The 23220-nt window shown below is 34.3% G+C and overlaps 2 protein-coding genes across 2 annotated transcripts in view; both read right to left on the bottom strand.

Moving 5' to 3' along the window:
- zgc:123010 (uncharacterized protein LOC641500 homolog) overlaps positions 1-10432 on the bottom strand; it is a 39742-nt gene extending 29310 nt beyond the window's left edge. Inside the window, 1 exon segment of the mRNA XM_056470869.1 lies at positions 10238-10432. Coding sequence (XP_056326844.1) covers positions 10238-10292 — 55 coding nt within the window. The 5' untranslated portion in view covers positions 10293-10432.
- A 3243-nt stretch (positions 10433-13675) lies between these two features.
- The window catches only part of pyroxd2 (pyridine nucleotide-disulphide oxidoreductase domain 2), a 30074-nt gene continuing 20529 nt past the window's right edge, over positions 13676-23220 (bottom strand). Inside the window, 6 exon segments of the mRNA XM_056470836.1 lie at positions 13676-15952; positions 16209-16329; positions 19583-19689; positions 21666-21820; positions 22033-22130; positions 22132-22190. Of these exon segments, the coding sequence (XP_056326811.1) occupies positions 15882-15952; positions 16209-16329; positions 19583-19689; positions 21666-21820; positions 22033-22130; positions 22132-22190 (611 nt within the window). The 3' untranslated portion in view covers positions 13676-15881.

Raw genomic sequence — 23220 nt, 5'->3', positions numbered from 1 at the left:
ATATGGGGACATTAGTCTGGTTGTATTGTACCTTTGTAATTTGCAAAATATTCTTAAAAAACCAACTTAAAAAAAAAAAAAAAAAAAATCGGGATAAAAATCGTGAATCGTGATTTCCCCAGAAAAAATCGGGATATGATATTTTTTACATATCGCCCACCCCTAGCTCAGACACACTCTCGTAGTTCAAAACTAGATTAAAGACCCATCTCTTTAGTAAAGCATACACTCAGTGCATCACTTAGAGGTATGATACATGAACGTGCTCCACAGATTTCTTCATCTCGTTTATATACACTATGAACAGCAGCTACGCTAATTATTCTCTTTATTCTCGATTTCCACCTGGGGATACTCATCCCGAGACCCTCAGACTACGTAGCACCACTGATTCGATCCAAGACCAGCGACGAGATGATCCCAAGGTTTCCATATCCTGGACCAGGTCGTATCCTGAGCAGCTGCTGTGGTAGTCATGGAGGAGTGGAGAGCATGAGAATGATTCCTGTGACGCTCCAGGGACAGACGAGTCTTCGCTGAGGTCCAGCTTTCAGCCTCTGGCACTTGGACTGCAGCTCTGCACAAAACGTTTGGCCAGTGGAGAAATGGCCGTGCCTGTCTGAGCTTGGTTCTCTCTGGGTTTTTTTCTTTACTCTGTTTTTCCTCGCCGCTGTTGCCACTAGCTTGCATGGTTCGGGATCTGTGGAGCTGCGCATCGATGGATTTGCTCTTCAGTGTTTGAACTCTCAGTTGCGATTATTAAACCACACTGAACTAAGCTAAACACTGTTTCAATTTACTATAATCTTCTATGTGAAGCTGCTTTGACACAATCTCCATTGTAAAAGCGCTATACAAATAAAGGTGAGTTGAATTGATTTAGGTGTAGGCTCTGTCTGGGCCACTCAAGGACATTCACAGAATTGTTGTGAAGCCTCTCCATTAATATTTTGGCGGTGTGCCTTGGGTCATTGTCCTGCTGGAAGATGATCCGTCACTCCAGTCTGAAGCTGGTTTTCATTCAGGATGTCTCTGTACATTGCTGCATTCATCTTTCCCTCTATCCTGACTAGTCTTCCAGTCACTGCAGCTGAAAAACATCCCCACAGCATGATGCTGCCTCCACCATTATTCACTGTAGGGATGGCATTAGCCTGGTGGTGAGCGGTGCCTGGTTTTCTCCAAACATAACGCCTGGCATTCACTCCAAAAAGCTCAATTTTAGTCTCAGACCAAAGAATTGTTTCTTATGGTTTGAGAGTCCTTCAGATGCCTTTTGGCAAATTCCAGGCAGGCAGTGGCTTCTGTTTGGCCACTCTACTATACAGGCCTGATTGGTGGACTGCTGCACAGATGGTTGTCCTTCTGTAAGGTTCTCCTCTGTCCACAGAAGAACGCGGGAGCTCAGACAGAGTGACCTCCCTGATTAAGGCCCTTCTCCTCAGATCACTCACCTTAGATGGCCGGCCAGCTCTTGGAAGAGTCCAGTTGGTTCCAACATCTTCCACTTACGGATGATGGAGGCCACTGTGATCATTGGAACTTTCAAAGCAGCAGAAATTTTTCTCTAATCTTCCCCAGCCTTTTGCCTCGAGACAATCCTGTCTCAGAGGTCTACAGACTATTCCTTTGTCTTCATGCTTGGTTTGTCCTTTGAAATGCACTGTCAACACTGGGACCTTATATAGACAGGTGTATGCCTTTTCAAATCAAGTCCAATCAAGTTTACCACAGATGAACTATTAAGCTGCTGAAACATCTCAAGAATGATCAGCGGAAACAGAATGTACCTGAGCTCAATTTAGAGCTTCACGGCAAAGGCTGTGAATACTTATGTACATGCAATTTTTAAGGTTTTTTTTTATTTTTAATAAATTTGCAACAATTTCAAAAGCTCTTTTTTCACATTGTCATTATGGGGTATCGTGCATAGAATTTAGAGGAAATAAATGAATTAATCCATTTTGGAATATGGCTGTAACATTAAAAATGTGGAAAAAGTGAAGCACTATCAATAATTTCCGGATGCACTGTATGTAATGTTGTCACAGCTTATTAGAATGCCATTATAAAATATGTTGCATGCTTTATTCTGTGTAAGAAGACACATTTTTTCACAGGAGGACTTATTTTAAACACTCAACTGAAGCTATGAAGTGAGTAAAAGTCATTTTATGTGGCATTTTTGCATATGGTTTAACATTAGATACATTTACTACAAACAGCCAGAGTTCATGAAGCTACGCAAAGAGCTGTCAATACAGTATATCACAAATTGATTACTTGCAATCATTTGTCCATTACATAATGATATCGCATGCAATATTTTGCATAGCTTGTCAGAGAACTATGGCTCTGTGTAGTAAATGCTGCTCCAGCTGAATACACATGCTGGATATTTACAGCTGATTTGTAATACTTTTACAAAATATAAATCCTCTTCCAATGTTCAATTCTCGTTATTAGAATACTCAGCTTTTAAGAAAAGAATACCACTAATAGTTATGTAATTTCTAGTTATTGTATATCTGAATGTGGGTTTATTCTTTTATTGTCGCTTGTAAGCTATACCCGCATTATTTGCATGCAAGGTGAACAACGTGTCATGCAAGGCACTAATAAATCTATTACTACATAAGCTTTTACTGCTGGTATTTTGTTTAATTGGCATTTTCAATAGACTCCAGCTGCGCAACGATTTTAATTTCACATCAGATACCTACAAGCCAACCAACCAATAAATCAAATGATAAAATAAGTCATCAGCAAAACAACACGCGCTAACAAACTAGTCAACAAAAGTGCGACCCAAAGCCTTACAGGAATTGTGTCTAAAGTTCCCCTATGATAAATATAGACATTTCTCCAAGCTACGCGGCCTCACAACTCAAAACATTCCTGAAGAAGCCCATTTACACTGCGGCCTAGCAAAAGCAATGCTTTCTCTGAAAATCATCCAACGGCTGTGTTTTTAGATTTTGCCATCATCTAAGAAAATGGATTTCAGACAAAATTTCAGCTCTTCTGGGATTCCTGACAGCTCTTCCATTGGTAAAGTTGAGAGCTTTGTTAAATACTATCTGCAAAAAATGTCTGAAATGTACATTTTTGTTTGACAGAAACAGCACAGAATGACTAAGTCCCACTTTTCAAGACAAACACTAACATTCCTCTTTGAGAAAGAGTGGAATTTGAGTCTTTATGAGCTTGTAAACTCTTTGCTTTTTTTTTTCCAAAGATGATACATTTCCATTGAAAACATTTCAACCACTTCCATTAGCCACTAAAACCATCTCAATGTCCCACAAGAGAACAAAGAGATGCTCATTAGAAAACCAAAGCTACAATGTACTAAGGAGCAGGTCGTGATTTGAGACCTGTGGTTACAGGGAAGTTATGCGTTGGTCAACGACTGTACTTCCCTTTAAATGACTCATCTCACACTTCCAAAGCCTTGTGACAATGGTGGTTTAACAAAAAACTGATTTACATTGGTACAAATCAAAGGAAATGATAATATGAAACATAATACCGTTCAATACTTCCCATAAGCTTGAAATATACTTGCGGTGGTAGCCGGATTGAAGCACACCATTTACCTACATCACATAAATAGTTAACTATATAGGACAAACAAAAGACTATTTCATTTTAAACAATAATTGTATTTATTATGACACTGCTATACACGGTTTCTTTTTAACGGGTGAAAGTTAAAAAAAAGAATGTTGAAATAAATTTTTCAGGAGTCATGTGCACCCATTGACAGGTAAAATCTGCTTCTCTCTCTTCTTTCAAGTTTAAACCAAACTTGAATGCCAAAGCATTTTAAATATGTATATGAAATACATATATAGCCTAATGGCATCACCAAATTCATTCATTCATTAATTTTCTTTTCGGCTTAGTCCCTTTATTAATCCGGGGTCATCACAGCGGAATGAACTGCCAACTCATCCATTACATGTTTTATGCAGCGGATACCTTTCCAGCTGCAACCCATCTCTGGGAAACATATCACCAAATTCAATTAACAAAATAATCATCAAATCAAAAATTAAAGAGAAAAAGGAATTAAAAACAGACAATTTCTCTAAGAATTTTTATAATTACAAGAATAAAATGAGTAGATTATTTAAATAAAGCACATGCGTTGATTAACTAATGGTGTAGGCTTTTTTGCAGCCAGTTTAGACCAGTCATTTCATCCTCTCCGAGTATACAGCAAAGTTTTTCTGAGTCGTTTAGATTTAAGAAAGAATTATTGAATGTTTCTCTCACTCTCACGACTGTGTGTGTGCAGTCAGCTGCAAAGCCAAGCGAAAGTAGGCTTAAGTAAAAAGGTAATGCAAAAACACATACGATTAATCTTAACTTTACAAAGCTGAATCCCAGACATTTTACGAGTTTTAGAAACCCCCGGCCAGTGTCTCCGTGTTTGCAGAGCACGTGAGACTGTCTGTGTCAGTGTTGGTAGGTCACAGAACAAAATGGGTAAACGAGAGAGGATTTTCCTCTACGTAATTGATCACGGATGTTTGGTTACATTAGGCGGATACAAAATAATGAAAAAAGACGAGTTTCTTTTTTCTGTTAAATACAACACACACAAAGTTATTCTGAAAAATGTTGGAAACAGAGAACCGTTGACTTCCATAGTATTTAATTTCATGCTATAGATAAGTGTTTCTCAACCACGATCCTGGAGGACCACCAGCTCTGCACATTTTCCATGTCTCCTTAACCAAGCACACCCGATTCAGATCATCAGCAGAGACTGAAAGACCTGTAATGGGTGTTACAGACAAAGGAGACATCCGAAACATGCAGTGTTGGTGGTCCTCCAGGAACGTGGTTCAGAAACACTGCTATTGAGGTCAATGGTTACTGGTTTTCAAAATTCTTCTAAATATCTTTTTTTTTTTTTTTTTGGTGTGTTAAAAAAATTAATAAAGGTTTGAAACAAGTGGAGAGTGAGTAAATATTCATTTGTTAGTGAACTATCCCTCATGTAACAGACATTATAACAATGTGCAGTAAATGCTCTGTAGGAAAGAAAAACTGTTTACATTTGACTTTAGCATTTTATGATGATGGATCAAGCTCTTGTGCAAATTTACATTTCCACAACAACCTTTAAATGCAGTTCTTAGACAACACAAGCTAGCAGAATGTTATGTAATGACAATGCAACCATTCAAAGGGTTATAAAGCAACGTGTTGGCAAAACCTCTGAATTTAAAAAAAACTGAAGGGTTTTTTCAGCCTGATGTAATCAGAAGACAAGTTCCTCAAAGAAACTTCACTCTCTAACTCTAAAGAAATCCATTTACATTCAAGCTTATTTGTATTTTCACAATAACCATTATTATTTTAACGAATTAAGAAGATCCATCTTATTACATTATATTCAAAATCAGAAAAAAATAAAGTTAAGGTGTTGTCTAAATGGGGTACATTACAGCTTTTTAAAGAGTGTATTTCTATGCAAATTAAACAAATACATTACGGGTCTGTTCACATCTGTTGTTCAGCTCTTTTGGTTAATTTAGTTCATTTTTTATTCATAGCCTTATCATTCATAATTGTTTATTTTCCACTTTTTAAAATGTCATTGTGTTCTTAAAAAAAATCCTTGTGTGTTTGTGCACACTTGGCGAATAAAACTCATTTTGATTCTGATTCTGACAATTTCTTGACACTAAATATTCCCAAAAAAGGCTTTATTAATGGTGAAAGAAACTACTTTACATCCAAAATAATGCTGTGTGCCGATGATAACTGTACATATATGTGATTTTATTAGCTGAGAACTGTGAAGATCTTATAAAATGTATAAAAGAGTCTAGATATTAGCATCTTTCAGTCACACATAAACAGATTCGCTTCAAAAGAGACAATTCTGATGCTGGTAATAGCAAAAAACACTAAAAGACGTCTAATGTTTAAGCATGCTGGTATTTTAAGGTCACATCATGTCCTGTTTTTGGTTCATTTAAATTTATTTGATCCATGTGGCATTCCTAATTCAATCAAACCACACCACAATTCTTTTAGAAGCACCATCTTTTCAGCAGTCTTTACCACACTGGTTTGTAGGACAGCGTTCACACGTATGCAAATAAACCACACTAGCAGAGCAATCACACCAGAGCTCATTTTAATCAAGAGTGTGAACGGTGAACACGCGCTTTAAAAAAACCACCAGACACTAAAACCATGGTGATATCAAACTTAAAGGGATAGTTCACCCAAAAATGAAAATGGAGCCTGATTGTTGTCCAGATTGTTGTTAATGACGAAAGTTCAAGAGCTGGTGGACTATAATCAGACTACAGTTACACTTGTGCTGAGAACTTGACCAGGCTATGAAAGCTAATAATATTGTAAATAATGTTTGATTTCTTACACAGACCAATCACTTCAATTCACAAGACCTCAGTGTGTCATCAGGAGCCTCGGCTACTGATTTGGATTCATTTGTATGCTTATTCACCTAAAAAAAAGGACCACGAATTAAGCTCAAAATCTTCTTTAATTTTCTGCTGAAGAAGAAAAAAAAGTCACCAACATTTTGGATGACTTACATTTCAATTGTTGTGTGAACTATCCCTTTAACCTGATATCTGCTTTTGAAGCATTTACAGGTTTCTCTCTGATCAGTGGGTGAGGAAACTACAGCATATCTAAAGCCATCCTGGCCACCTTAAACAAGGCGTTTACCGGCCTAGACCAGTTAAAACATGGTTCACTAAATATCCACACTTCAATTTGACGAAAACAGAGAAAATCTTAAAAGAACCATACTGCCAAGTTAAATGTATATCAATTAAAGCTATCAATATTAAAAACTGTTCTGGAGGCACTTATAAACACACATTTTCGAAGTGTTTCAAATGGGATATAACGGATAGTTTCCACTGAGTGGTACGTTCGGTAAGCTTTTATGGCCATTTCCACGGTCAAAAGGTACCAAAAAGCGAATTGTACCATGCCACTTTTTGGGTACCCATTCCAAGAGTATCTAAAGGCTGAGCTAGACACGCAGCTGAACGCTATTGGTTTACAGAGAAACCCCACTAGTGCATATACAAGCAGGAAAATGAAAACAAAGGAAGCGCCATTTTTAAATACACAGCAGAGACATTACACCATAATAATATATACATATAATAACGAGCCATGGTCGACCCGAGCTCAAACAAACCTTGTCATCGAGTTGATAAGGAGCCACAAAGCCAAAAAAAAAAAAAAAAACAGAATCTACCTTGTGTCCTGTTATTGTTTAAGAGGTCACCTAAAAGCACGAGTGGCTTCACTTTCTTGAGAGAGCTCGCGTGCACTCCTAGGCATGGGCCGGTATTAGATTCTGACAGTAAGATAACCTTGGATAAAAATATCACGGTTTACGGTATATCGGTATTGTGATAACTTCTCTAAAACATATTGTTTTTAAATGTCTGGGTGAAAAACAACAACTTTTTCCCCTTTGAAACAATATATATATATATATATATATATATATATATATATATATATATATATATATATATATATATATATATATATATATATATATATATATATATATATATATATTTTTTTTTTTTTTTAAAGATTGTAAATATTTTGGAACAGTTAACATGTCTGGCTAAATAATTCAAATAAATCATTGACTTCTGGTGTCTTCATTAGTTTTAAAACTCTGATTTCTTTACAATTTAAAACGGCATCTTTGGAGATCTTTTCAAAGTAAATAAAAAATTTTACACACCAATAGGAATGGTATTACAGTAAATTTTGGTGGTTTTAAAACCTTCACTTTTCCAAACCGCGGTATACCTTGAAAACGGTTATCGTCCCATGCCTACTCCTCGAGCATCTATATTTGAAATAACGAACTTGAGCTGATGATAATAATGTGCGTGTAATTATAGGGTATATGCCGAGCTAGTGTTTTTCCCATACTGATAAACGTCCGGTGACCTGTTATTGTGAGTTTTTTTCCATTTTATACAGTTTCTTTTACAGCATCGATGTTGTAATGTAATTCAAATACAATCAGTTAAACAGACTTTGGCATTAATTTAGTTGCTCAAGAGTAAAACAAGAGAAAAAGCCGTTTGCTTGGACGCGTCCATCAGAATCGGCAGGCTAGCGCAGAAGCTCCATATATACTGGGGTAAAATAAATGCAAGGCGGGAAATTTAATTTAATGGTGCTTCTTGTACAATCTGAGACCCACTTTATATCGGATATCACTCAGCCAGTGTAGATCGCTGATTTTTAAAGAAAACAGACCTTAAGCGTGCTGATTTTGCATTGGCATACACTTCACCGGAAACGATTAACCCAGGTTACTGGCAAATTAAAAGTCCTATTAGCATGCTTCGGCATATACCCTATTGATGTGCTTCTGACATCCTTTCAGAAACAGACAAACGCCAGAGTGAAGCGCAAAAAAACAAAGGAGCAAATGATTCTTTCAGCAACCTAAAACATAAACAAACTGCCATGTTTAACTATTATCATCGCCTTTTAGACTATTATGAATTTGGAATGATAGAATTACTTTCTAACAAGTGGTTAACGTTACATATGCCATGGTGAAGATTAACGACACAGATGTGAGGTTTACCATTGGTACCCTTTTGGCAGTGGAGACAAGCCTGATAAAGGTGACTCTCACTGAATCATACTGTACTGTACAACTCAGTGGAAACAAGACATAAAGGGCACTTCAGAATGAAAACAATCATATTGAAGTGTCATTCCAAACCAAAGTGCTCAAAACTTGCTACTTCAGAGGGCCCTTCAGAATAAAGGACTTTAATGGTACAACTGAGGTACACTTCAGTCCCCCGTGATCTGAATGGAAAGCAAATGCTTCCCTGTTCAAGCGAAGGGCTCATCCCCTAATCCAATGGTCTCAAACTCAATTCTTGGAGGGCCACAGCTCTGCACAGTTTAGCTCCAACTCACACTTGCTTAATAGTCTCTAGTAGTCTTGAACACCTTGATTAGTTGGATCAGCTGTTTGATTGGGGTTGGAGAACTGCAAAACTGTGCAGAGCTGCGGCCCTCCAGGAATCGAGTTTGAGACCTATGGCCTAATCCATTTTAGACTGTCACTTCGGAGGGTAAAGCCATAGTATGGATTAGGGCATAGGGATTCAGATTAGAATGCAGTGCGAGGGTGTCTCCATCTTGCAAACCCACTCAGTACTAGTAGATCTACAGAGCTAGGTGTGCCTTAAGGGAGACATACAAAATGTGCAGTGCAAGAGGGTTTCCAGAACAGGTTAAGAAGTCTTCATTAAAGGAATTGTCTTTATTCATTTTTTCCACCCAAAATGAATATTTATTCACTATTTACTCATCCTTAAGTGGTTCCAAGCCTTTACGAGTTTTCTTTCTTCTTTCTTCAATACAAAAGAAGATACCTTAAAAAGTGTTAGAAACAGGGAACCACCAACTTCCATAATAGGAAAAACAAACTATGGAAGTCACTGGTTAAAGGTTTTCAGCATTTTTCAAAATATCTTCTTTTGAGTTCAACAGAAGTAACAATCTCCCACAGGTTTCAGACAAGTGAAGGGTACTTAAATAATGATGGAATTTTCATTTTTGAGTGAACTGTGCCTTTAAGACAAACATGTACAATCCTGCTGAAATTATTACTAGATTTAGATGGATCTGGAAAGAAAAACCACATTCGAAAAGGAAACTTTCAGCTGTTGGAATCTCCCTCGTGTGTGAATTACAGGCCTGTGTGTGATTTCTTCAGCATTTGTATCGGTTTCAAATGATTCAACCAAATCAGTTCAAACTAGAAACCTGTGAAATATGTAAACACCGCCGTTCTTAGTTATAACGTGAACGAATGTCTTAAAATAAGTGTCAAATGCCTTTATTATTCGCAATATTATGTGTGAATTAAACATGAAATAAGAATTTGACGCGAATATGAATCTGACGAAAGCTAATTGCCGGCTATCCCTGTGACAACCACAGTTGTAGTTAAGCTATATTTGCATTTACTGGCATGTTGATTTCTATGATAACGTTACGCTTTTATATCTCTATAAAACCGACTGACTCCTATTATATATCGTTACAGAAATGCTTGAGCGCGAGATAAGCGAATTGTGTCGTGTTTTCACTCGTTCTGATTCATGGAAAGCGAACTTTATAACTCGGACAGACAGAAACAAAGTTTGCATGCAGTGCAACTCACCACTGAGCCCCAGTAACCGGCAGAGATCCAAACTGAACTTCATTAGTCCAACCATCCAGCATTATTACCCGCAATAGCGCTACAGGAATAAGAAACACGACAGTAGACGCGTTAAAAAGGTAGATGAATCGTCATTTTTAAACTTGTGGCGATAGATGTGCGCTGTTTCTCTTCCTGGGCGTCGAGCGAGGCGTCAGGCGGGTGTGTTGAACTGGACTCAAGCGCCTCCCAGATCGAGCGTCTTAAAGGGCCGCAGGGGCCATACTGTCCTGGAGCAACACTTTCTATGAGGGAAAACTGCAATCCCTGACTACTGAAAAGCACATTATTTTCCAGGCAAGGACTATATTATGAAATGTACAGCCATACGTACATTAATGTATATGATATAATATTTTTATATATTATATTACTAACTTTTTCTTTAGCTTGTAATGAACCGCCTATATTATATTGTATTATAAAAATATATTACATGTAAATTAAGTAAATATGTATGAAATATACAGCTATACATATATTCATGTATATTATTCAATAATATTTTTAGTTCAATCAAACAAGTTACAATTGTATATATATATATATATATATATATATATATATATATATATATATATATATATATATATATATATATATATATATATATATATATATATATATATATATATATATATATATATAGACAGTTAAGGTCTGTCTATATATGTATATAAGATTTTGTTTTCTTTTTATAATATTTCCCAAATGATGTTTAACAGAGCAAGGACATTTTCACAGTATGTCTGATAATATTTTTTCTTCTGGACAAAGTCTTATTTGTTTTATTTTGGCTAGAATAAAAGCAGTTTTTAATTTTTTATTAACCATTTTAAAGTCAATATAAGCCCCTTTAGGCTATTTGTTTTTCGACTGTCTACAGAACAAACCATGATTATACAATAACTTGCCTAATTACCCTAACCTGCCTAGTTAACCTAATTAACCTAGTTAAGCCAGTAAATGCCACTTTCAGCTGTATAGAAGTGTCTAGTATCTAAATATCTAGTATGAAAAATATCTAGTCAAATATTATTTACTGTCATCATGGCAAAGATAAAATAAATCAGGTATTAGAAATGAGTTATTAAAACTATTATGTTTAGAAATGTGTTGAAAAAAAATCTCTCCGTTAAACAGGAATTGGGGGAAAAATAAACAGGGGGCTAATAATTCTGACTTCAACACCTTTTATGAAAGAAAACTGCTCTCAAGTTTATATTTCCTGACTATAGGAAAAACCTTTTTTTCCAGGCAAGAACCATATTATGAATAATACAGCCATAGCTATAACAATTTACAGTTGAAGTCAGAATTATTATTTTAATTATAATGTCAATAATTAAAATAATAGAAATCCACTTGACTCCCACCCCCATAAGTTTATACCATTGTGAATGCATAATTGCGCCAATCAGTCTATGCAAGAAAAAGTAATTTAACAGTCTGAAACTGGCAGATTTAGAGCAGTTCACAAGTCTGATTTCTCATAAAATAGGTCTTTGTTTTTACATAAAGCCTAATTCATTCATTCATTCATTCATTCATTATCTTTTCGGCTTAGTCCCTCCATTAATCTGCGTCAGAATAAATACCCTATCCCACAAAACACTAAAAACCTAAATATATTTTATTAATAAATTAGAAGTAATTTAAATAAATACAAATATTTGATTCACTGAAGCATGTATTACACAAACTAACATTACCGAAAAATTGACCCTTCCCCTATTGTCAATGTATAATTCGAACACTGTTGGATACGCATGTTGCATATGTACTGTACTGTATGTAAGTCATCCAAATCTTTGTGCATGCAAAAAAACACATGCTGGAAAAAGTTACTTTCATACTGCAGAAATTTCAGAAAGTGTACAAAGGTTAGCATGTTATAAGTATATTCAATGTTCAAAGTCTTGCATCTAAATTATCATTTAAATTCAGATATTCATTCATTTTCTTTTCGGCCTAATCCCTTTATTAATCTGGGGTCGCCACAGCGGAATCAACTGCCAACTTATCCAGCATATGTTTTACACAGCGGATGCCCTTCCAGCCGCAACCCAACACTGGGAAACACCCATACACTCCCACATTCACTACGGCCAATTTAGCTTATTCAGTTCACCTATAGCACAGGTCTTTGGGCTGTGGGGGAAACTGGAGCACCTGGAGGAAACCTACGCAAACACAAGAACATGCAAATTCTACACAGAAATGCCAACTGACCCAGGTGGGGCTCGAACCAGCAACCTTCTTGCTGTGAGGCAATCGTGCTACCCACTGCACCTTATTTATTGTTGTTTTAAAATGTGTCCCACTTTCATTAATAGTATGTTTATTTTAATGAATTTATTCGTTAACTTTCTGACAAGAGGTATAATAGAACAAATTTCACATGAGATGATGAGTTGTAGTTATATATGAGTTTTTTTATAGTTTTTTTATATGAGGCTAGAATAAAAGCAGTTTTTAATTTTTTAAAAGCCATTTTAAGGTCAAAATTATTAGGCCCTTTAAGCTAATTTTTCTTCGATAGTCTACAGAACAAACCATCATTATACAATAACTTGCCTAATTACCCTATTATATATATATATATATATATATATATATATATATATATATATATATATATATATATAATATTATATATATATATATATATATATATATATATATATATATATATATAATATTATATATATATATATATATATATATATATATATATATATATATATATATTATATATATTATATATATAGCCTTTTTTGATAATTTCCATTATTATTATTTTGATTTCAATATTCTTATTTATTTAGTTACAATTTTAGTACTAGTTTAACTAAATTAAAAATGTTCTTTCTCTTTATCTATTGTATTTTTTTATTTAATTACGTTTTCTTTATTTTCTGTCAGCTGTTATTTATTTCAAGTCATAAAATTGTGTAGTTACACTTTAGTTTGAATTAACTATAATAATCCTGAGTGAGTTAATCAAATAGGCCTGTACTTTTCCTAAAAAACAGAATGTATAGCGCTTTGTGCTCTGTTGTGTACTTCACATTTTGCATACTGTACCGTACTGTATGTATGGTAGTAAGTCATCCAGATCTTTGTGCATGCAAAAAAAAAAGCATGTTGTAAAAAGTTACTTTCACACTGCAGAAATTTCAGAAAGTGTACAAACGTTATCATGTAATAATAAATATATACCTTAAATCTATCTTGCATCAGATTTATTATATAAATTCAGAAATTGTATTACAGAAATCCTTTTGGATTATTTGTGTAAAAGAAGCTTGTAATTCTGCACTACTGATGTCACACAGAATTAAAAAAATAAAGAAAGCTATAAATTATTTAAATAAATAAAATCTCAGTTTCGTGGCATCAGATTGGAGTGTTATTTATTATCAAAATTAATAGAAAAACATTTCACAGCTTTTTGTCATAACATTTAGTATTATGGCTGTTCACACTCCTTTATAACACATGCGCGCGCACGCACGGATACACACAATCATACATACAGCCTATAGAATCACCTATATTAATTAAAACTGACTTAATTTTATTTATTTAAAAGTTCCCTAAACACATTTTAGGACAACATTGTAGGAGTGTTTTAAACTCAATCACATACAACACTTAGTGTTAGGTTAGTTCACTCAAAAATTTATTCTGTCATCATTTACTCAGGCTCTGTTTTTTGTTTTTTTGTTTTGTTCTGAAAAGAAGATATTTTGAAGAATGTGGGAAACCGGTAACTATTGATTTCCTATTTGTTTTTCCTACAATGAAAATCAATGGTTATTTCTAACATTTGAGTAAAGAGATTTCCAAAATTCTTCAAAATAGACAAATATAAATTAAAGATGAATAGACAATATAAAATGGCTATTTTTTTCATATTATACGAAACAGTTTATTTCATGGTGTAACAAAATACATCGTTTACGATTAAACTTTTTCATCATTTACACAAGCATAATATTACACACCATTACAAGGATACAGACAGAAACATGAATAACAGCATTGTGAAAAAGTTGCAAAAAAATTATTTAACAATATTGTTTTTATGCTTGACCTGTAATTATTTATTTTGAAAAGTGTTTTGTATTTTATTAATATTTATTTTATAGTTTATGTTATGCTTTAATCAAACATTTGCCCTAAAGTTCTAAATAAAGTGAAAAACATGACATTTATATATATATATATATATATATATATATATATATGTCAGAAATATTACCCCCCTTTGAATAGTTTTTCCTTTTTTAAATATTTCCCAAATGATGTTTAACAGAGCAAAGAAATTTTCACAGTATGTCTGATAATATTTTTTCTCCTGGAGAAAGTCTTATTTGTTTTATTTTGGCTATAATAAAAGCAGTTTTTAATTTTTTAAAACCTATTTTAAGGTCAAAATTATTAGCCCTATTTTTTTTTGATAGTCTACAGAACAAACCATCATTATACAATAACTTGCCTAATTACCCTAACTTGCCTAGTTGGCAAAAATTGAGGGCTAAAATTTAAGGGGGGCTAATAATTCTGACTTCAACTGTATATATATCTTAATTTCTTGAATTTACAGAAATGGCACTATATCGTGATCAGTGGTGGAAAGAGTACTGAAAAATCATACTTAAGTAAAAGTACCATTACTTACCCAAAAATGTAGTGCGAGTAAAAGTATCTGCTGTAAATAATACTCAAAGTATGAGGCAAAAAAAGCCTTTTTAAAAGTACTCAAGAGTAGTATTATGCCGAGGTTGATTTGTTTACATGTAGTTTGTGCTTGTGTGTGCAAACGTAATATTCTGTAGTGCATTTAGTGATTGTTTAAGGTCATTTTGGTCATCATACAGTAAACAGCCGTCATCTCATCAGCGACATTCAGTTTAAACAGTCTCAGGGTCATTGCACGTAATGTATACTCTTGGACATTTTTAATGCTTTCAAACGGTTTGCTGCATGTCTTAAGGTAGACACATCATTGCCTCCCAATCATCCCCATCCACCGAATTGGCTCTATCACTGTCTCTCCACTTCACCTGTAGCTGGTGTGTGGTGAGCGCACTGGCGTTATTGACCTGTGGCTGCAGTCGCAACATCCAAGTGGATGCTGCACACTGATGGTGGTGTGGAGAGACCCCCCTCATTATTGTGAAGCACTTTGGGTGTGTGACCATATACGATAAATGCGCTATATAACTACACATTACTTACTTGCTTACATTTTTAAAACTACTTAGTAAATTACAATTTCTGATAAAAACTACTCAACTATAATAATTTAAGTATTTGTAATTTGTTACTTTACACCACTGATCGTGATATATATCATTATCAGGATATGAGAAGACTTATATCGTGAAATAAGATTTTTTTTTTCATATCGCCCAGCCCTACTTGGTTCAACAAAACCAAAAAAAAACTCATACTGGTTAGAAACAAGTCCAGGCAGATTAAATGATGACAGAAGTTTCAGTTTTGCGTGAAATGTTCCTATAATGTCCCGCCCCATCTCCATTTCCTTTTAAAATACTCAATCAGCAAGTAATATTTTCCCCATGGAAGTGCAGCATCACAGTCTCTTGAAATCTGCCAGAACTCTGAGAGCTGAACTCCAGCCGGCTGCACCCATAACACCTCCACCTGAAAGACACAAACTCAGTTAAATGCTGGAGAGCATGATCTGTTTTATGAACGCGATTCTTACACCTTTTCCAAAGTCAAATTTAAGCACTTTCCTGGTGCATTTCCACATTTTAATTCTAAAAGCTAGTCACTTTTCAAACACTAGGTTAAAATTCAAGGATTTCCAGCACCCTGTATGAAACGTGAGATCACACTGATGACATTTCTAAACCCAATACGTACTGTTTTCACTGTTATTTATTCAGGCACACACCTGGATGGCTGCCACTGCCACATAAGTACAATCCTTTGACAGGCGAGCGATAGTCTGCGATAGAGGGCAAAGGCCTCGCCAGGTAAAGCTGATCCAACGACATTGAGCCATGGAAAATATTCTGTAGCATACAAAATACAGGTAATGCATGTTTAGTACATTCTGTCAATCCATTCAAATGAAAAAACTAATTAATCACACATTTTTTTCTGAAATCTCACCAAACATGAAAGATTTTGATTATATTCAATCTTCAAATAAATCCCGAAACATTTATTTATTTATTTACAAATATATATAATATGCACATCACCTAAATTTAAGTTTATAAATGTATTCACTCTTCAAATAAATGTAGAAACAACACAAAACCATAAAATATATATATATTAAAAATTCATTGCCCCGCAGGTGAGAAGTTTTTCAGTGCTTATTTATTTATCAGGTTGTCTGCAAGTTTGATCAAGTCATAATTTATTATGGGCACAATAATTGTTTGGCTTTTTTTCTAATTTGATGGCTTTTTGTGCAAATGGATTGAGAATATAACTCCTATTCAACCTATTGCATTTCTGTTATAAAACCATAAGTTCCATGCCTGTTTATAAATATTATTATTATGAGGTCTAAAATGTAGTTTATAAAATTTTAAACATTTTAAGACCCCGTGAATATCCTGCTTATTTGTTTGTTTATTTATTTATTTAATATTTTTATTGTCTATTTATTTATTAATTTTTTTATTTACAAATATATGCAATATCCACATTATCTAAAAGTTAGGTTTATAAAAATATTCAATCTTCAAATAAATGTAGAAGCAACACAAAAACAATAAAAACATACACTAAAAATATTTTTCATTACTTGTGACTGTTACCGTGCACAGGTGGCCTGTTTTTCAGTGCTTATTTATTTATTTATTTATTATTTACAAATATATACAATATCCACATCACCTACAATTTAAGTTTATAAATATATTATTTTTAAATTACTGTAGAAGCAACATAAAAACCATAAACCTATATTAAAATATTTTTTATTACTTGCCACCGTCACCGTCCACAGGTGGGATGTTTTTCAATGCTTATTTATTTATTTATTTACTTAATGTTCTATTTATTTATTTACAAATACATGTAATATGCATATCACCTATAGTTTAATTGTATATTTATATTCAGACTTCAAATAAAATTAGCAACAACTTAAAAATCACTTGTCATCCCACAGGTGGGATGTTTTTCAGTATGTATGAATGTATGTACAGCTGAAGTCAGAATTATCAGCCCCCCCTTAATTATTAGCACCCCTGTTAATTTTTTTCCCCAATTTCTGTTTAAAGGCAAGAAGATTTATTTAACACATTTCTAAACATAATAGTTTTAATAACTCATTTCTAATAACTGATTTATTTTATCTTTGCCATGATGACAATAAATAATAGATATTTTTCAAGACACTTCTATACAGCTTAAAGTGACATTTAAAGGCTTAACTAGGTTAATTAGGTTAACTTGGCAGGTTAGGGTAATTAGGCAATTTATTGTATAATGATGGTTTGTTCTGTAGACTTTCGAAACAAAATATAGCTTAAAGGGGCTAATAATTTTGACCCTAAAATGGTCTGTATATATATATATATATATATAGTCTAATAACTAATCTTGACAAACTATATGTAATATGCATATCACCTATAATTTACAATTGTGAACTTGAAATGTTAAAGGATTATTGGCATGTTTTATTATTAATAAAGGCCATTATCACTCTCTCTCAGAAATATATGTACAACAGCTGGAACTTTTTCAAATGGCTAATATGTGCACTTTAGGTACAGAAAGGTACCGCCCCAGTGACATTATTTCTGAGAGTGCTGAGCCATACCACTGAAGTCTCTAGGAAATTGTTTACCTTTTTTCTAATGTTTAACCACTGACTGTAGCTGTTCAACATTATAGTTCATACTATAGGGCTATACTATGGGGCAGTTATTTTCAGCTAAACGCACAGCTCAAGTATTATATATGCATTATAGTTCCATATCATTACACTGATTAAATTTCAGTTATTTCACAGCCTACAAAAGTTAATAAATGTAATGAAAACTAAACAAAAAGTTTGGATGAGTGAGAAACTTGCAGTTTGAGGACAAATACCTGACAAACATCTTGAAATACAACATCCTAAGAAGGTTGAGAGGTTGTACAGATGCAATAATTGACTTTGGTTTGTTAAGTCCAAGTAAGATATGACTTAACAAGTTATGACTTATGACTTAAAGTCTAAATCATGAGAAAATTGTTAAATTGCGACCTTAATAATTATCATTATTGTTCTTTTTTTATATGGCAGGATTGGGCTTCCGTGTCATTAAAAGGTTTACTTTTTCTTGTGGTCATAAAGACATCCTGCATTTAATTAAACACAATTCTTGTCAAGGAAAATGAAAAAGAAACAGCAATTGGATGCCCAAGCCTAGTTCCGCCCGTGAGCTATAATGTAATGTAATGTAATGTAATATAATTTAACATAATAAAATAAAATAAAATAATAATTAAATATAATATAATTTCATATAATATAATTAAATACAATACAATACAATACAATACAATACAATATAATATAATATAATATAATATAATATAATATAAATATAATTTAATATAAAATATAATATAATATAATATAATATAATATAATATAATATAATATAATATAATATAATAAAATTTTATATAATATAATTAAATATAATATAATTAAATATAATATAATATAATATAATATAATATAATATAATATAATATAATATAATATAATATAATATAATATAATATAATATAATACAATATAATGTAATATAATGTAATTTAATGTAATTTGATATAATATAATATAATATAATATAATGTAATATAATGTAATATAATTTAATATAATTTAATATAATGTAATATAATATAATATAATATAATATAATATAATATAATATAATATAATATAATATAATATAATATAATATAATATAATATAATATAATATAATATAATATAGGATTTTTTTACAGATAGGTTGCGGCTGGAAGGGCATGGAAACGGCTGGAAGCCGAAAAGAAAATGAATGAATAATATAGGCTGCACGGTGACGCAGTGGGTAGCACGTTCGCCTCACAGCAAGAAGGTCACTGGTTCGAGCCTCGGCTGGGTCTGTTGGCGTTTCTGTGTGGAGTTTGCATGTTCTCACCGTGTTCGCAGAGGTTTCCTCCGGGTGCTCTTGTTTCCCTCACTTGTATGTCACTTTGGACAAAAGCATCTGCTAAATGACTAAAATGAGTCCATGTTTATGAAATGTAATGTTCATACCCCTCCGGTGAGACCAAAGACCCTCTCCAGATCAGCAGGGGTCAGGATGTCTTTGCCTACTATTGATGCTTTAAATCCTGGAGCGTAACGCTCAACCCAGTCGAATACTGCCAGACAGAAAACAAAGAAACAATTGCAACACAGATCTTGTTTCTTGCAGGCATGTGATCTCACTGTGGAAGCACAAAGGAGAGCGTGACTGTCTTTTACAGTAAAAGAAGCTTATTCATGCCAGCCTGACAGAGTGTGAATTTCTGCATGGTTACAGTTAAGAAAAGATCTTAAACTCCTAATATTAGGGTGGTCTTAAAAATGCATAAACTGTGTTTTTATAAACTCTTGAAATGTATATAAAACAATAAACACCACATCTACCCTATCTTATGTAACATAAAATGTGTGAAAAACTGGGTAATAGAACAGAATAATTTAGACAAGTATTTTTTTTAAAATGCCTTGTTTAATGTTTCATATATTTCAAATAATAATATGAGTGATAATAATAAATTGATAACACAAGACTTCATTTATTCACTTCTTTTTTTCTGTCTTTATAGAAGAAATATACTCACTTTATTAGGTACAGCTGTCCAACTGCTCATTAACACAAATTTTTAATCAGCCAATCATATAGCAGCAACTCAATGCTATTAGGCATGTAAACATGGTCAAGACGATCTGCTGCAGTTCAAACTGAGCATCAGAATGGGGAAGAAAGGTGATTTAAGTGACTTTGAACGTGGCATGGTAGTTGGTGCCAGACGGGCTGGTCTGAGTATTTCACAAACTTCGATCTACTGGGATTTTCACGAACAGCCATCATTAGAGTTTACAAAGAATGGTCCAAAAAAGAGAAAATATCTAGTGAGCGGCAGTTCTGTGGGCACAAATGCCTTTATGATGCCAGAGGTCAGAGGAGAATGGCCAGACTGGTTCTAGCTAATAGAAGGGGAACAGTAACTCAAATAGCCACTCGTTACAACCGATGTCTGCAGAAGAGCATCTCTGAACGCACAACATGTCTAACCTTGAGACGGATGAGCTACAGCAGCAGAAGACCACACCGGGTGCCACTCCTGTCAGCTAAAAACAGAAAACTGAGGCTACAATTTACACAGGCTCACTAAAATTGGACAATAGAAGATTGGAAAAACGTTGTCTGGTCTGATGAGTCTCGATTTCTGCTGCCACATTCAGATGGTAGGGTCAGAATTTAGCATCAACAACATGAAAGCATAGAAAGCATGAAAGCATCCTGCCTTGTATCAATTGTTCAGGCTGGTGATGGTGGTGTAATGGTGTGGGGAATATTTTCTTGGCACACTTTGGGCCCATTTATACCAATCGTGTCAATGCCACAGCCTCCTGAGTATTGTTGCGGACCATGTCCATCCCTTTATGACCACAGTGTATACATCTTCTGATGGCTACTTCTAGCAGGATAACACGCCATGTTATAAAGCGTGAATCATGTCAGACTGGTTTCTTGAACATGACAATGAGTTCAATGTACTCAAATGGCCTCCATAGTCACCAGAACTCAATCCAATAGAGAACCTTTGGGATGTGGTGGAACGGGAGATTCACATCATGGATGTGCAGCCGACAAATCTGCAGCAACTGTGTGATGCTATCATGTCAATATGGACCAAAATCTCTGAGGAATATTTCCAGTACCTTGTTGAATCTATGCCATGAAGGATTAAGGCAGTTCTGAAGGCAAAAGGAGGTCCAACCCAGCACTAGTAAGGTGTACCTAATAAAGTGGCTGATGAGAGTACAGTATAGCTGAAATAGAAGTCTTGTATTATCCATTATGATGTTTTGCTATTTCATTTAGGTACATCTAAATTTTGCTTTATTTTATATATTTATTTATTCATGGTATTCATGATTATCGAATAGGAGTCTTGTATTATCATTTCACTTTTGTAGAAACCATGATACTTTTTTTAAGATCGTTAAACAGAAAAAAATAATGCATTAATGCTAAATATAAATATATAATAATTTATATATATATATATAAATATATAATAATTTATATATATAAATCTATATATCTTATATATAAATAAGATACCTGTGTCTCCAAACCTCTCCTTATCCTCTTCAGTCCAAGCACGGCGGCCCTCAAGCAAATATGGTGTAAACTGTATAAAAAGCGACACCACATGACATCCTGGCGGTGCTAGAGTGGGATCCAGCACTGAGGGAATGGTCATTTCTATCATAGGCCTGAAACAAAAACAAAAAAACACCAGAAGATGAATTAGCTTATCGTGTAAATCGCAGTGGTTTGGTACAACGAATGGAAACCCATCAGCATGTGCTGTCTTTCTGTGACTCAGGTCATGACTTGCAAATTCAGATGTGCTGATGCCTTCATGTGTGTGTAATGTGCAAATATTAGTTGTTCCATTATAAGTGGAGCTGCAGGTTTTGCTAACCTAGAGGATGGCCGTCCATGCTGACCCTCCCAATAAGCGTCTTCCAGCACCTCCACGCTCTCACAGTTCAGGTGGATTGAACACTGATGATGAGGACCCCGCTTTTCCATCCGCGCCATTCGGAGCAGCCAAGAAATCTGGCAGCTTGTCTAAAGCCACTGCTCAATTACATAAACACAGAAAGATCATACACTGAAAAACTGATTTGTTGGATTTACTTATTTTTCTTAAAGTAACTGGTTGCAAACCATTTATATAGGTTGAATTTAAACAAACAAATTCTATTTATTAATATTCAACTTAATTTGTTTGCTTAAATTCAGCCCATACAGTGAGGGAAATAAGTACACAACACGTCATGTTTTTTTTCCTGTGAATAATATGTCTAAAGCAGCTGTTGACATGGTATTGAACCAGATTTTGATGATAACTCAAACAATACAAACATAAAAATATAACAAAAAGAATTATGTGTAATGACAATGAAATGACACAAGGAGAAAGTACTGAACTACTGAAATGTATTTAATACTTAATAATAAAGGCTATTTTGGTGATGGCAGCTTAAAGACGCCTCTCATATCAAATCAAATCACTTTTATTGTCACATCATCAGCAGCTCGTGTGCTATGATGAGTGAAAAGCTTTGGCGCTGGCTCCAGACAGTGCCAAATACAGACAGTGCAAAATACTTCAACATACAACAACATACTCAAAACAGGACAATGTAAAATTGACAGTGTTGACAGCGAAATGTACAATGAATAGGTGTACACATAGTTGTAGGCAGTATTGTTTTAAGTATGAATTGGTTAAAGTGCAGTGCATGCTACATCTTGATGGTGTGCAGTGAGGGGGTATGGAAGAGCTTGTGTGGGGTGTGTTAAGTGTTCATCAGCCTGATAGTCTGAGGGAAGAAACTTTCCTTCAGTTGGCTGGTGCGTGAACGGATGGTGCGGAACCGTCTGCCTGAGCGTAGCAGAGAGAAAAGTCTATGGCTTGGGTGGCTGGAGTTGCTGATGATTCTCTTGGCTTTCCTCATGCACCGCCTGGTGTAGATGTCCTGGAGGGAGGGAAGCTCACCTCCTACTACGCGGGTAGCAGTTCGCACAATCCTATGTAGACCTTTGCGATTGCTGCTGGTGCTGTTTCCATACCAGGTGGTGATACAGCCAGCCAGGATGTTCT

Source organism: Danio aesculapii, chromosome 13 (assembly GCF_903798145.1).
Source record: "Danio aesculapii chromosome 13, fDanAes4.1, whole genome shotgun sequence".
Classification (NCBI taxonomy): Eukaryota; Metazoa; Chordata; class Actinopteri; order Cypriniformes; family Danionidae; genus Danio; species Danio aesculapii.
This window is presented reverse-complemented; position numbering and strand designations above follow the sequence as displayed.